The sequence below is a fragment of the Saccostrea echinata genome, unplaced genomic scaffold, assembly GCF_033153115.1.
Source record: "Saccostrea echinata isolate AGI-Se365-2 ecotype Australia unplaced genomic scaffold, CSIRO_AGI_Sech_v1 ptg000006l, whole genome shotgun sequence".
Lineage (NCBI taxonomy): Eukaryota > Metazoa > Mollusca > Bivalvia > Ostreida > Ostreidae > Saccostrea > Saccostrea echinata.
Genome location: NW_026889755.1, coordinates 5,930,856 through 5,943,556, shown reverse-complemented (window position 1 = coordinate 5,943,556; position 12,701 = coordinate 5,930,856). Strand labels below are relative to the sequence as shown.

At 32.7% G+C, this 12,701-nt stretch overlaps 1 protein-coding gene and 2 long non-coding RNA genes across 3 annotated transcripts in view; all 3 read right to left on the bottom strand.

Annotated features, from left to right (window-relative positions):
- LOC133180244 (uncharacterized) overlaps positions 1–3,655 on the bottom strand; it is a 31,665-nt gene extending 28,010 nt beyond the window's left edge. The window contains exons 1-2 of the long non-coding RNA XR_009720297.1: positions 3,314–3,655; positions 2,851–3,179 (exon numbers count right to left, since the gene is read on the bottom strand). This is a non-coding gene — a long non-coding RNA (uncharacterized LOC133180244). The remainder of the gene's footprint in view (positions 1–2,850; positions 3,180–3,313) is intronic.
- A 676-nt stretch (positions 3,656–4,331) lies between these two features.
- LOC133180103 (uncharacterized) lies at positions 4,332–4,802 on the bottom strand. The gene is made up of 2 exons (XM_061314680.1): positions 4,664–4,802; positions 4,332–4,540 (listed from the first exon to the last, which is right to left on the bottom strand). The coding sequence occupies exons 1-2, from the start codon at positions 4,800–4,802 to the stop codon at positions 4,332–4,334; spliced, it is 348 nt and encodes a 115-aa protein (XP_061170664.1).
- Positions 4,803–5,772: 970 nt separating this feature from the next.
- Positions 5,773–6,646, bottom strand: LOC133180465 (uncharacterized). Its single transcript, XR_009720328.1, has 3 exons — positions 6,388–6,646; positions 6,028–6,208; positions 5,773–5,848 (listed from the first exon to the last, which is right to left on the bottom strand). It is a non-coding gene; the product is annotated as an uncharacterized LOC133180465 (long non-coding RNA).
- Between the last annotated feature and the right edge of the window lie 6,055 nt (positions 6,647–12,701).

Below are 12,701 nucleotides of genomic sequence, written 5' to 3'. Positions count from 1 at the left end.
CAAGCTTGACAATGACAACAAGCAATTTTTCTTAGGGTCTCTTTTATTATTTAATTTCAACTTCTTTCTGAAATTATGATTATCTTCTAATATTTCTTTTCAAAATGAAACACTTAATAGGTTTATAAATAAATGAAACATTTAAAAAAAAAAATCAATAAATACAGGCCCGTAAGAAGAAATTTCAGTTTAGGGGAGGGGGGACAGCCATGCATTTTCTTTGGGGGGCACTAACAACCAAAAATTCCTTGACAAGCTTAAAAAAAAAAGGTCATCAGGCGTTTTTATTGAGGGGGCACAAGCATATTAGTAGCTATGTTTTCTTTAGTATTCTATATTTCGGCAAAATTATTGGGAGCACCCCCCCCCCCCCCGTTCCTACGGCCATGAAATAAAGTTTTACATGATTGTTAAGTAATAAAGACAATGCAATAAATTCTGCAAAGTAATTCAAATAGTTGAGGTAATTTTTACTTATGTGTAGACTGATTTACTAGTACTTTCATAATTATAAATATATTCTCCCATAAAATTAGAATAAATTCATGATAAAGGAAATAATTTACCCTGAACATGTTGAACATGCAATACATTTTTGAGTCATTTAAGTTGTTAAAGACAAAATTCTCATTTGCCCAATTAAATTTGAGATACATGTACTAATTAAGTGACCTGTAAAGGTACAATTGTAGATCTCTAATAAAATCTGAGAAATTAAATCAGCAGTGCTGTAGATCGAAACTCTTTAACGGTGGTGATGTAAACTGAGTCTACTGTTATAGAAAAAATATTGCAAGAATTATACAGTATATCTTTTGTTACTCAATCATGGAAAGTGTAATACATATAACTATTAACTGATATGCTCATCTCTGATATAACCTGTTATAATTAATCCTCCATTCATGCCAAAAGGTACAGTGTAATAGATTGTTTAGAATATCATTTGCGTATAATAATATTATTACTTTCTACTACATGTAATGTGTCGGCTAGTGTGATGTCACAGATTTAACTTGAGGCGCAAATGATGGGTAAGCAAGGAGGCTGATGCAGACCTAATATAATACTTGAATTTTGGCTTAATTTTTATTTCCAGTTATAGGAATATTTTTGTCATTAAACAGAAAGTTAGACTGTAAGTATGGGTACAAAAATGCGCATTGTCAAAAATGCTTCTTTTTTTGGCATTTGCAACAAAATGAAATTAATAGATAACAATTTATCATCAACTTCCCCCCCCCCTTTTCAACCAAATTTCTATCCTTAAAAAAAATGATGTGTAGCCTACAGCCTTTTTGCCTATATGGAATATACACCACAAAATATTTCCACACATCCTGCACCCAAACCCCACTTCTAACCCGATCAAAAATATTAATCTGGTCCCTTTGAATTTTTTAGCAGTTTGTAGCCCTTAATTCCTCTTTATTTTTTAAGATATTTCAAAATTGTTGCTATATTGGGCTTGTCCAAATCAACTTTATGTTTTATGTACAAGAAATCTCAGGGGGATGCTGTCAGATACATAAATTTGTATGTACATATATGCATGTATGTATCCGCTGCCATAGACATCAGAGATGTGGTATCGTGGTTGGAGGGGGGGGGGGGGGGCTCCTCCCCTCCCCAATTAATCTTTTACTATTAAAATTGTTCAGGAAAGGCTGGTTGGATTAGGCTGTGAAAAAAGTTTGAACCTAGAAACACCTTACTCCCATTTCCAACCCAACCCTACCCCACATATAATAGGAAATTAGAGTTAGTATTTCAGGTAAATTATCGAATATTTAATTTATCTCCGCAAGAACAATACCACCAGCCTAATATTATGCTATTCAGTATATATTTATGAATAAGCAGAGATTACAATTATTTTGTTCAAGTACATGTAATCAATTGTTAGGAACAAGTAAATTGTAAGAACTTGTTTCCGATCCATTTGCTTATGTCAATAAAATATGTTCAAAACAAACAAACGATCTGTTGAAACCACGCTGTTGGTAAACTACAATTCGAATTTCCTCCATGCTAATAAGTATACGTAAGTCTTTATCAATGAATAAATACCAGACATTAACCGCAAAATATTGGGTGCATAATATATAGTCAATATATCATGAATAAGTATTTTTAAAAAATCATAATTTGTTATTACTTACCAAAATTTTGTCTGACTCCTATTTCTCCGAAGGTCGTAAAGGATACCGAGGTTTTCCGAAAATTTTCGGAAGGCATTGCGCACGAAAACCTTGAAGTTGATGAACACGAAACTCTAAAGCTCATTTTCTCGTAAAAAGTTTTATTCTATTTAGCAAATTGTACATACCCAAAATTAGTGGGAGAACAATATCTAAAACTAAATACTAGGAGAAATAAGACATATATAGCAGATCTTATTTAATTTTGCAAGTTTTAGCTGGTCTACATAATGACGATATATAATAATACCAATATATACGTTGCTTGAAATTTAAATTTAAAAATTTCTATAATCATAAAATTTTGGCATATTTTTTGTATTTAAGGGACAAAAATATACTAAACTAAAATTAACTATTGTCAATTTAATATTAAAAAGTCATTAATTTTCTGTTCAGAGAGGGTCAAAATGTTAAGGCGACCGGTTTTGGTCCACTTATTCTACGAGGCTACTTAATGCCAATATATAAATATGAGCGGTCTCCTAAATGGCACAACCATATATATATATATATATATATATATATATATATATATATATATATATATATATATATATATCATTGTCTAAAAAAAAAAAAGATAAATATGAGTGTATTTTCATTTTCTTTTGACTGTCTACATACTCAGTATGTCAATAACACATACCAAGACCGGTAGTCTCCAGATCAAAGCAGATGAAAGTATAATTTCCATCTGGAAGAGTTAATATGGTGGGCAAGGTGGAAGGAGAAGGTATCTCATGGATATCATCTGCTGTGGAAGACTCAGCCAAACTCACACCAGACTCATATGTAGTACCCTCTCTAAGCTCTTTGCTTTCTAACGCTGCTTGTTTTTTTGGATTTTAGGACCGACCTTCTCTTCTTGAATGATGTTGATGACTTTTGCTCATAATCCTTCATTCTTTTCAGGTCATGTTGTATCATAAGTCTCTTTGTATGTCCTCCTGGGGACAAGAGTAGTGCTTAATTTACCTTCAAAAAATTCAATGCATAATAAATACAACATTGGATTATAATTTTATATCACCTAAAAAAAGGTAGTGTTATAATATAGTCGATCCTATTCAATCATACTGACACACTCCTATTATCAATTTCAACCTCACCTTCAAAACGTAATGACTTCCTAAGTTTTTCTGGGCAGCAGCAGCAGCAACTCTAAATGATGTGCTTTCTGATCCTGAAAAATGCATTCGCTTTGGTGCTTTCGAAGCAACTGTGTTATTGAAGCTCTCATTTGACTGGGAACTTCCTAGATTTGATAACTTCTCTGCTTGGTCTGCATAAGTTGAAAGTGTTTCATAAAGGTCCGCTTTCAGCTTACTGTCACTGAGGTATTTCCTATATGGTAAGTTCTTTGGAATATAGGTAGTAGGATTTCGTACATATCCACAGTTTTGGCTGCACTTGCTGTGGTCCCCAAAAAGGTGAGGTGTCAGTGATTTTAAGTTTGATTTCAAAGAGCCAGAGCCACTTAGGGCCTTTTTTGGCCCTGAGAATTTCTGAAAAATCGAAACTGCTCAGTTTTGGTTGAAAATGCAGTATTTATAACTTGGACCTTTGGTGACTGTGTATCTATTGAACATGACGTAATTTTCTCTCTAGTCAATGTATTATGACGTCATAAACTGCGTCATTTTCCCCATATCCTGTAAATTCCCTTAAAAATGGCCGAAAGATAGGTATTTTTTCATTATTTGATATAGAGCACAACCTCTGATCCAAAATATGCAATTACATAGTGAAAGATCTGTTTCTGAAGATCACAAAACAGGTTTTAATTTTTGGATCGTGGGCTGTGCTCATATTTTAATTCTTTGCTGAAGGTAGTCAAATACGCATGTTTTCTGCAAAATTCAAGAACATTGCATTTTCTCAAAGCCTGTTTTCCAATACCTTGATTCTCAAAAAGAAATTTTGTTATAGGAAATGAAAACACTAAGTCTCTACTTCATTTTGATATATGAAATGGGACAGAGGGTGATAGTCAATTAATTGATATAAGGACAGGGCCATTTTATGCGTAAAGTGAACCTAGCTCTTTGCAGGATTTTTCTTGTTGACAGCAATAATATTATTGAAACATTTTTTCAAATGAGAAATGGTTTTGGTACCTAACTGTCTTTACTTCTTGGCTATTTGTAGACCATATAATTTGTTGGTGAAATGTTTTTGGGCATGATCAGCATCGCTTTTCTTCTTTAGTCTCGCCTTCACTCCTTTCCTCGCTCTTGCTATTGTAGTTGTGTCATCATCCATTACAATTGTCTCTATACTTATGTTTTTGGCTTCAAGGTCTTTTAGCATGCTAACAGCCATGTCACATTCCATCCCTGTTTCAATATGAATTCATTCATTATTTGTAAACAAATAATATGCAATCACTTATATGTCATTATTTTACCAAAGGTTATTTATGACATATAATTACAAGTTTTGTATTACTATTATTTTACCTTTAGCACTACCATCCCAGTTTTTCCTGCAGTCATGTTGCCTTGGTGGTTCTTTGGACAATGCAGCATTTTCACAAATACGGCAGCTCTTGTTTCTAACATCATAACTGATTATCTTGCCTGTTTTGCTACCAATCATACATGCCAGGGATTTATCAGCCTATTTTGGGAAACGCCATTTTTGGGGAATTGGGAAAAAAATTATCGGCTATTTGATGAAATTGGGAAAAATTTAAAATGTTGCTTAAATCATGTATTCATGTGTAATTCATTTAACATTTCAGCATGAACTCTAATTTGGGCAACCAAACAGACAATTAAATATGATCCAACTTCATCATACAAGATCAATTAATTGCAATTATTAATAATAGACTAATGAAAGTAAAACTGACTTCAATGAGTTATATAAAGTATTTATACAACTTAGGGTAGTACATGTGTTTATGAGATTCCAATTTAGGTCATTATAGAATATGTTTCTTGAGATTATAAACCTCCTGCAAAAAATTTTATACTAAGTACACAATTTCTCAAGTCGTCTTTTAATATGTATTAATGCACTGGAAATATAATATTTTTCTATTTGAAATAATGCCTACAGTTTACCATTCAATCGTAGATCAATTGAGTAGGTGGAAATAAGTTAATAAATCTATATAATTACACAATATCACCATTTTCAGAAAAACGGAGGACATTTGGATTAAAAGATGGCACTGTAGCTTTACTAAATGAGTTAAATAGATGAAAATTACAGACAATCTGACAATTTTACTTTGTGTTTTTCCAAGATAATTAAATATAAAAGCATTGTTCACTAATTGGGAAAAAATACTGCCAAATTGGGAAAAACTGAACTCATTTTCAATTGGAAATGGGGCCGAATATCGGCCCCTGAGAGGGTACTGCATGCATGACCTATGAAATGATTTATTATAAGTTATAAGGTTTCTTCCTATATACTGTGCATACTGGCATTTATCATAAAAAAATTTCTAACAATGTATTTTCTTCCTATATATATCAGTTAATTTTGACTATATTTTAAATTTATAAAACTGTCAGACAAAAGACTATAATACAGTTTAGTGAAGGATTTTCAATTCACCTGATAAGCTGTTGTATGATCTTCCACTACCACGCTTCTTCCAGCCTGCATCAAAGGATACTTCTACCCCCTCACTAAGAAAATATAATATCCTTTAAAATACATATGTGTTAAACATAAGAAAAACTGTAAATTTTGCAATTACAAGATTTGGCAAAAATATATTTTTTAATCAATTTGTAATTTTAAAAAACTTGTGAAATTATTGGAGAGTATAAAATTTCATTTTATAAAAGCCCAACAATAAATATACTCTTTACAAATTTCCATTTCTTGGGCAGCATACTCCTCACAAAACTTTCTAGCAATATGTTCAACTTTTGCTCCAACTTCCCTTTCTCTTGCCTCCAGTGACATAGGGGAGATACCAGGGATATTTAAACATGCAAGCAATGCATTCACAGAAGATGAACCTAAACCAGTATATAACATTCCTGTTGAAAGAAATCATTTGAAAGTCTAAAAAATATAAGCAATATTTCACTATATTAAACTTTTTAAAGAACATATATATTTACTTAGCATACACCATCACTCTTATAATGGAAAAGAATTATAAAAGTTCTTTTTTTTTGTCAATTATATCTTATCACAATAATGATTATAATGATACCTGAAGCAAGCTTTGTATTGACATCCCATGTGTATGATGCTTTTCTTTTGACTCATTCTCCTACGCCATAAGTACTTGTGTGTCTTTCCCCTTATGAAATTTGGGTAACATTTTTGCATGAGGAGCAAATAATGCTAAAAAGGCTTCCCAAACCAAAATGTTGTTCATCTAAAATGTCTTTCAGATGCAATGGCTGATGACATGTAATGCATCCTCAATAAAGTTGTTCTGCCAAAAATACAATTTCAACCACTCGTCGGCCTTCTTTGCAGTTTATTTTTCGGGGATTTTCTGTATGAAAATGCATTCTATTATGGATTTTGATTACCAAGCTATATGATGTATTTTGATTTTCTCACTCAGTACATGAAATTCAGATAAAGTTTTTTTTCTTTCTATTTTAAAATTTTACCATATAAGGACATAATTCATGTTCATATTTAACAACATATTGAACAGTTTTATCTTAAAATTTTACCATATGAGGACATAAATCATGTTCATATTTAACAACATCATAATATTGAACATTTTTACCCTGAAAATATTGTGCATCTTCCTGATCCATATGATCATGCATCTGTTTCTAATGTTGTAACACGCCCATGGCGTTTAGGATGAGTGAGGTTCTTCTCACTGTGAAAGGATAAAATAATAAAAATTATTAATTTTTAAGCTTTATGGGTCCTGTGCCTTCTTTTCTTATGGAGTATTATAGAATAAATACATTTATTTAAAAAATGCCTAATTATTTTTCATTGTGGGGTAATAAAGAAATTATTTCTCCATTTACTCTTCTCTATATGATAAACAAAAAAAATCAAATACATTACCTGAATGACACTGTGGAATAGTCATTTGGCGGGATTTTGAACACTGGTGCCGATGACAAACTCACGACTTGGAGAGGTGTTTTCTTTTTGGAGAAATATGCATGATCGTGTAGTGTATGCACATCAAACGGCATATGTGAAGAATCACCGTTGTTGTTGTTATTTATATCTACAGAAAACTCTTTTGCCTGTTTTTCACTGATAAATCGCCCGTTCTTGTCTCTACATTTCTGAATGTTTACCTTCCCCATTGCTGTTGTTAGGGTCTATTATTACCTTACTTGTATGAAGAGCTCGTTTTATGAACAATAACTCTTTCAGGACGATGGAAGAGTTACAAGACATTAGAGTGAAAATCTTTTTTGTGCAGAGATAAAAACACTCTAAAATTGCAACGACCCCTCAGCCTTCTTAAATAAATAAAACATCGAGTACACAATGATGTAATGTAAAATGTTCTTTATCTATTTTATCGATTATAATAATTGCTACTGTGTTTAAAATAAGACTTAAAGGGAAATGGACATAGTTGAATTTTTTTACTTTTTAAAATTTTCTTTTTATTCAAGAAATGAAACCAGTGAAATGAATTGAACTTACATGAATATTGTTTGAATTCAATGACACTGACATTCTTCTTTACATAACGTCAAACATCTGGTTTTGTAATCAGAGCACGAGCTCAGATATTGTTAATGTTTACGTTTCACCAGGTGTGTTCAATTTGTTAAACTCGGCACACATCACTGAACAAGGACTGGCAATAACGGTGAATTTGTTTTGCTTTCTCACATTTCTATTCTGAATAATCTGGATTACAGTTTTAATAATTGTCGTTAATACACAACAAAATTTCCTCTGTTTATAAGTATTAAGGATAAAGTTTACTTCGAGAAACTGCAAGGATTTGTGTCAACCAAACGCTTCCAGAATTTTGTAGTTTTAATGAATTCCAAATAAAAGAAGTTCCTTAATACATTTTTTTGTATATCGGTGTGAAATGCTCTAGCAACATATAAGTCATTAAAATGTGAGAAAATATTAACTTCAAATCTGTGCCTACGCCCCTTTAACTGTAGGAACCCTTTTGTTGCGTTTTTGTACATTTTTAAATGCACATGCATCATTACTTGTTTTACTTGCTGTCTGTTATACAGTTACACTGTGCAAATCGAAAGAAAATAGATTTTCGAGAAAATCTCATTCGTAAGAATTCGAATTTTATAACGATGGATTCTGGACTGGTTTTAAATCTTAGCAACTAGCTGAATACATATAGAATCGGTATTGTTCTCATTCGGGCACAATGTATATAGCATGTGTTTATATATGTTTCTTTGTGACTAGCAGCATTTACAATTAAAAATTGTAATAAAAACTGTAATTCGTATTTTGATATTACATGCGATTTGTTTCGTTGAAATATCATCAGAGAACGTTGTTTTAAATGAATAAACTTTAAATAAACAATCATTCGTGCAATTTACACACAAAACTGTTCTTGATCATGAGATTGTCATCATTTATATATATATATTTTTAAGATAGCACATTACACCAATATTTTAATTAAGCACTACACGAAAAAATATCCTTAACCATTTCGGTAGGCCAGGGTTTGTTTGTTTTTTTGTTTTTGTTTTGGTTGGTTGGAATGAATTGTAGGAGTACACTGATTTTTTTTTTTTAAAACGTTTTATAAACACAGGGGTCACAAGGTAAGTAACTGAAACTCAAAAATCAATAGAAAGAGGATGATCAGGAATCTACAAAAAGTTAGTTTCGTAATCAGCAACTACTCAGGAACTTGCCTGCATATGCAATGGGGTGCTATCTACATTCTATCTCTATCACCAAACATAACAAAACATAGTGCTTTAGCATAAAATATTACAGAGTACAGCCAATCCGACCACCTTACCATGTATGTCTCTTGGTCAGTAAATATTATTTAATGTACTTAAGGTATTTTGACTCGTTTGTATTTTTGTATTGTTTAGAAATCTACATGACTGTTCAATTTATCCAACTGTTCGTAGCCGCCCTTTGCCGAACTGGTTAGCGTGGTAAGAGCGTTTACTTTGTTCTAGAGTTGCGGAGTAAGGAGTTTGTCCTTACGTCCTTGGCTCGAATCCACTGTGCGACTTCGAGACCGTTCCTTCGGATGAGACAGTAAAGATCGATGTCGCGTGTCGCAATAGGTGCTGGCACAAAAAAGATCCCTCACTGGTCAAAGGCCGTAAGTACCGAGTACATACATGTACCTAAAATTGCAGCCCTCCACCTGCAAGTGGTGGCGTCTCCATATTAGTGAAAAATTCTCGAGAGGGATGTTAAACAACAAACTAATAAGTTTGAGATAACGAGGTTTGACTGTACATTTTTTTATGACCGAGTCTGACTTTCTCCAAAAACTTTTTTTTCCATTGGCCATTCACTGAGCAGTTCAGCAAATCCAACAAAATATAATATTCTAACGCTAATATTTTGTGATGCGCACCTACATATATATCAAGAGCAAGTACGTTGTTAGAACTAAAGGTTCTCGCTTACACACGTATTTAAAGTTTTGGCAAAATTTCCCATTAAAGTTTTGTTTTTATTGAGTGTAATCGTCTACTTGTTAATTGATAACCTTGATAGAAGGTTTTAATGTATTTATTAATCTGAATAAATTATTTTTTTAAAAGGGCGTCTATAATTAACAGGATAATAGCTTAATTACTGAATTTACATTGAAGAAAAATAACAATAATGTATGTTTTGATTTAAAGACAAATCTCCTGCATCCGTCAAACAAAAACAAAAACAAAAAAAAATCGGAAGGTTTTTTTTTTTTTTTTTTACTGATCAATTAAGTTTCACCCCCCCCCCCCCCCCGGCCCATACAAATATTTATTGAAATAAATATACATGTCAGTACATCAATTCAATAAAAATACATTCGAGTAAAAATAACTCATGATTAGATCAACGGGCAAGGCGTAAAAGAAAAAACATCGATTTAGCCATTAAACCGTACTAGCATATTCAATACAATGGAGAAACTCTTGTTATATAAAGTGACACAGAAATGGATATTAGTATCCATCGTGAGGTTGTATTAGCTTCAACACAACCCCCATCCTCTCCCCCTAACCACACACACACATCAATCTATGCCTTACTTTTCATATTCATGATTCTAGGACATTTTCGGTTGCAAAATAGCGACTTCGGATCTTAAGTATGGAGCGCATTATACACTAAAAGTAGTTCGTAGTATTTTAAATTGATTTTTATTCCTGGAATAGGATGTCGTCAAACATCGCTAAGGGCTTTTTTAGCTTTTGAAAACATTTATGAATAAAGTAACCAAAGCTTTAACATGTGCATCTAATACTATCAAGGGTGAACAGAGGATTTTAACTGGGTTGAAGCGAGCTGATAAGGCAGGGGATCTTGGGATGCCTTGAGATTCCACTTAGGGCAAAGTCCCTGAAAGCTTTAATTTGAATACTGAATATATCGATCTAGTAGACCAATAAATGAAGTCTTCTGAGAGGGCACCTTTTACTATTTCTTGTCTTCATTATGGATGAATTATAAGTTCAAGTAAATTTCCATGATAAATCGAAACACCGATATTATGAGCCGCTGAGCAGACAGCTGCGTTAGTTTGAGTGTAGTTGGAGACCTACATGTAAAACGATGCAGTTTGATATATTTTTTCTTAGAGACGCACGTGCAGAACATTTACTTAAAAATGCAAGCAAAAAACCTGATATTCATCTTCAATACTTCAATCATTACAAAAATTAAAATATTCGAAAGCTTGTTTCATTTTCTGGTAAATGCCAGTTTCTACCTTCTTACATTTATAGTGAATACATTTAGTTAAATATGAATTTGACAAAATTACTTCACAACGTGTACTACATATCATACAAGATGAAGTTCATATCATACAATCTTGCCTTCTCATTGATTCATACAACCACGACTTTCATATTGCATTCTTAACAATTCATTCCTAACATCCCTTACCCGACGTTGGCTCTATCTTGAAAATTTTGTGGAATGCGTTCCCAGTATCTCATTTTCGGAGTAAAGCTTACTTTTTATAAAGCTTGCTCCTGCTTTCAGCATCACATGTCTTTCTAATTAGCAAGTTCTATAACCTACATTTCGAGCACGTACTAGACTTCAAACTTCTGAGTAAGAATTTGAAGCCAAGTTTTATAACCACAAATTATTTGGAACAATACTCCAAATTTGTCTTTCGAGCTAGAGTTGGAGCTGAAGCCCTAGCCAATGTTTTAACCTACTTGCCAGATTGATTTTATTATTTTCAAGGGTTAGAAATACACTGGTTCATATATACAGAATATACATCATTTAGTAGTATTACGGTTTTGGCGTTTGGTATTTTGCGCAAATGTAAAAATATACTTTACGGAATACTTTTTGTTTTTAACCATTAAAAAATGCAGTACATAGAGAATCCACTAACCATTCTAATTGACTAGATTAAATCATTTGTTTGCATTAGTTACATGTATTTCATTTTGGCACATGATTTCCACACTTCTTTATCCATAGTCGTTGATATATTTAGCTGTAGAAGTTCACCCAACCAAAAATGTCCAACGTTAGGAGGCTTAAATCAACGACACAATACTAGCATAGAACTGAAGCATGATCGCATCTATTAGATCTACAAGCTATATAGCTATATATAGACTCTGTTAAAGAAAAGGGTACAGTGTGGGGTTTATTTATCTACGACCACTACATGCAGATACGGAGAAAATGGAAAAGTAAGATTTAATACGCAACCAAAAGGGATCAACAAATTATATGGACTTTCAAAGGATATATTTGCATAGATGCTAATATTCAAGGATTCTTCACCAATGATTCAAGTAAGTGTATATGCGCCAGGACCATGCATAAATCCGGAATTCTGGAACAAGAGATCATGAGCAGAACTGGAAACAGATCGATAGCTAGAGAGCGTCCGGAGGTAAAACAAAAAAAAAAGATCATTTTAAATGCTCCCTAAAGTTTCGAGTGCATTGGAAGCAGGAATTTCGTCGGCATCGGAAATAAGATGTCAGAAAGGTTTGTAAGAAGATTAAAAGCTAGGAGAGCAACAAATTACCAAGGCAAAGCTTAAACTTTTTTTACAAGCAACTGTACTATCAGTTTGCACTGACATTGTGATATGTGTCGACATAATAAACAAGCAAGTTATTGCTCTAATTTTTTATAATTAGTTGAAATAGATCATTTGATTAAACGTCTTCTGCTTGGTTCTTTTTCTATCTTAAGTTTGTGGGCGGGCTCTAACTACGTATAGTACAATACGTACCTGTACAATCTTATCACCTTCGCTTAAAAAAACAACTGAACGAAGATAATTTTGAGAAGCAATTGAATTTAAAACTGGGTTAATGGTAATGACTAATCTAGGACGATCGCATCGTGATTGAGAGGCCC

Excerpts from the sequence above, each read along its gene's own strand:
- LOC133180103 (XM_061314680.1), bottom strand. The coding sequence starts at position 4,802 with ATGATTGGTAGCAAAACAGGCAAGATAATCAGTTATGATGTTAGAAAC. Across the intron at positions 4,541-4,663 it reads CTGGGATGGTAGTGCTAAAG|GGATGGAATGTGACATGGCT; the intron begins GTAAAATAATAG and ends ATATTGAAACAG.